The sequence below is a fragment of the Priapulus caudatus genome, unplaced genomic scaffold, assembly GCF_000485595.1.
Source record: "Priapulus caudatus unplaced genomic scaffold, Priapulus_caudatus-5.0.1 Scaffold12679, whole genome shotgun sequence".
Classification (NCBI taxonomy): domain Eukaryota; kingdom Metazoa; phylum Priapulida; class Priapulimorpha; order Priapulimorphida; family Priapulidae; genus Priapulus; species Priapulus caudatus.
The window spans coordinates 1-1,452 of record NW_014589740.1 but is presented as its reverse complement, the minus strand read 5'-3'; the positions used below and the strand labels follow the sequence as shown (position 1 = coordinate 1,452).

Below are 1,452 nucleotides of genomic sequence, written 5' to 3'. Positions count from 1 at the left end.
TCCGCGAGAACGGAGGGCGGTGTGGCGCCCCCTCGTGGTGCGGACATCGCGCGAGCGGCCGTGAGAACGGAGGGCGGTGTGGCGCCCCCTCGTGGTGCGGACATCGCGCGAGCGGCCGCGAGGACGGAGGGCGGTGTGGCGCCCCCTCGTGGTGCGGACATCGCGCGAGCGGCCGTGAGAACGGAGGGCAGTGCGGCGCCCCCTCGTGGTGCGGACGTCGCGCGAGCGGCCGCGAGGACGGAGGACGGTGCGGCGGCCACGCGCGGCCCGCCGTCGCCATCGTCGGTGGCGGCGATGTACCGCGCGGAGAGTTACGAGCGAATGCTGGAGTCGTGCGAGCACGGTGACGCGCCGCCGCCGCAGCTGGCCCGCGCGTGTCCGACGAGCGACGGTCGCCATGCCCCTCCTGCACCTCCCGCAGTGCGGGGTCAGCATGAGCAGGGCGTGTACCCACCGTCCACGAGGCACGTGCCGTTGCCGGCCCGACGCACGCCGCCACTTGTCGGTTCGTATAATGCCAGACACACACCGTCACCGGGTGGATCTCATAGCGGATATGCACCGCCACCTGGTGGATCTCATCAGGCCAGACACACACCGTCACCTGGTGGATCTCATAGCGGATACGCACCGCCACCTGGTGGATCTCATAGCGGATATGCACCGCCACCTGGTGGATCTTATAGCGGCTACGCACCGCCACCTGGTGGATCTCATAGCGGATATGCACCGCCACCTGGTGGATCTCATCAGGCCAGACACACACCGCCACCTGGTGGATCTCATAGTGGATACGCACCGCCACCTGGTGGATCTCATAGCGGATATGCACCGCCACCTGGTGGCTCTCATCAGGCCAGGCACACACCGCCACCTGGTGGCTCTCATCATAGCGGATATGCACCGCCACCTGGTGGATCTCATCAGTCCAGACACACACCACCACCTGGTGGATCTCATCAGTCCAGACACACACCGCCACCTGCACAATCTCATCAGGCCAGATATAACCCACCCGTGCCATCCGGCGGCCATTTGCAACCTGGGCATAAAATGAATGAGAGACATCAGTATGTCCAGCACGATTCCTATGCTCCTTCCAGCTACCAATCTAAGGCTTCAAATGCAACCGCCGTTGTTACGCGGTCTGTGGAAAGTGTGCCGGTTAAGCAGGTGGACAGGCAGCGTGATGCAGATGGCAAACACAGCAGGAATAAAAGCAAAGCGATGCAGAGTCGTGCGACTTTAGTTTAAACCTATACTCGAGTGTGTAACACCTTTAGCCCTCAGCTGCTGCAATGTGACCGCGCAAAATATAGTTCCCTTTCATTCTGGCAGTAGCAACTACGGCGATCAGTTTCTTTTGCCAGGAAAACCCTGATGCATAAATGTGCGAAATGAATTTATGTTCATACACACTATATAATATATATATATTATATATATAATATC

General features: G+C 60.0%; 1 protein-coding gene across 1 annotated transcript; it reads right to left on the bottom strand.

The window, feature by feature from the left end:
* Nucleotides 1–45: 45 nt before the first annotated feature.
* LOC106820398 lies at nt 46–1,446 on the bottom strand (the record flags this gene model as incomplete). The annotated part of the gene is made up of 3 exons (XM_014824917.1): nt 875–1,446; nt 605–772; nt 46–568 (listed from the first exon to the last, which is right to left on the bottom strand). Coding segments are annotated over exons 1-3 (841 nt in total), but the record flags the coding sequence as incomplete, so codon positions are not given.
* Between the last annotated feature and the right edge of the window lie 6 nt (nt 1,447–1,452).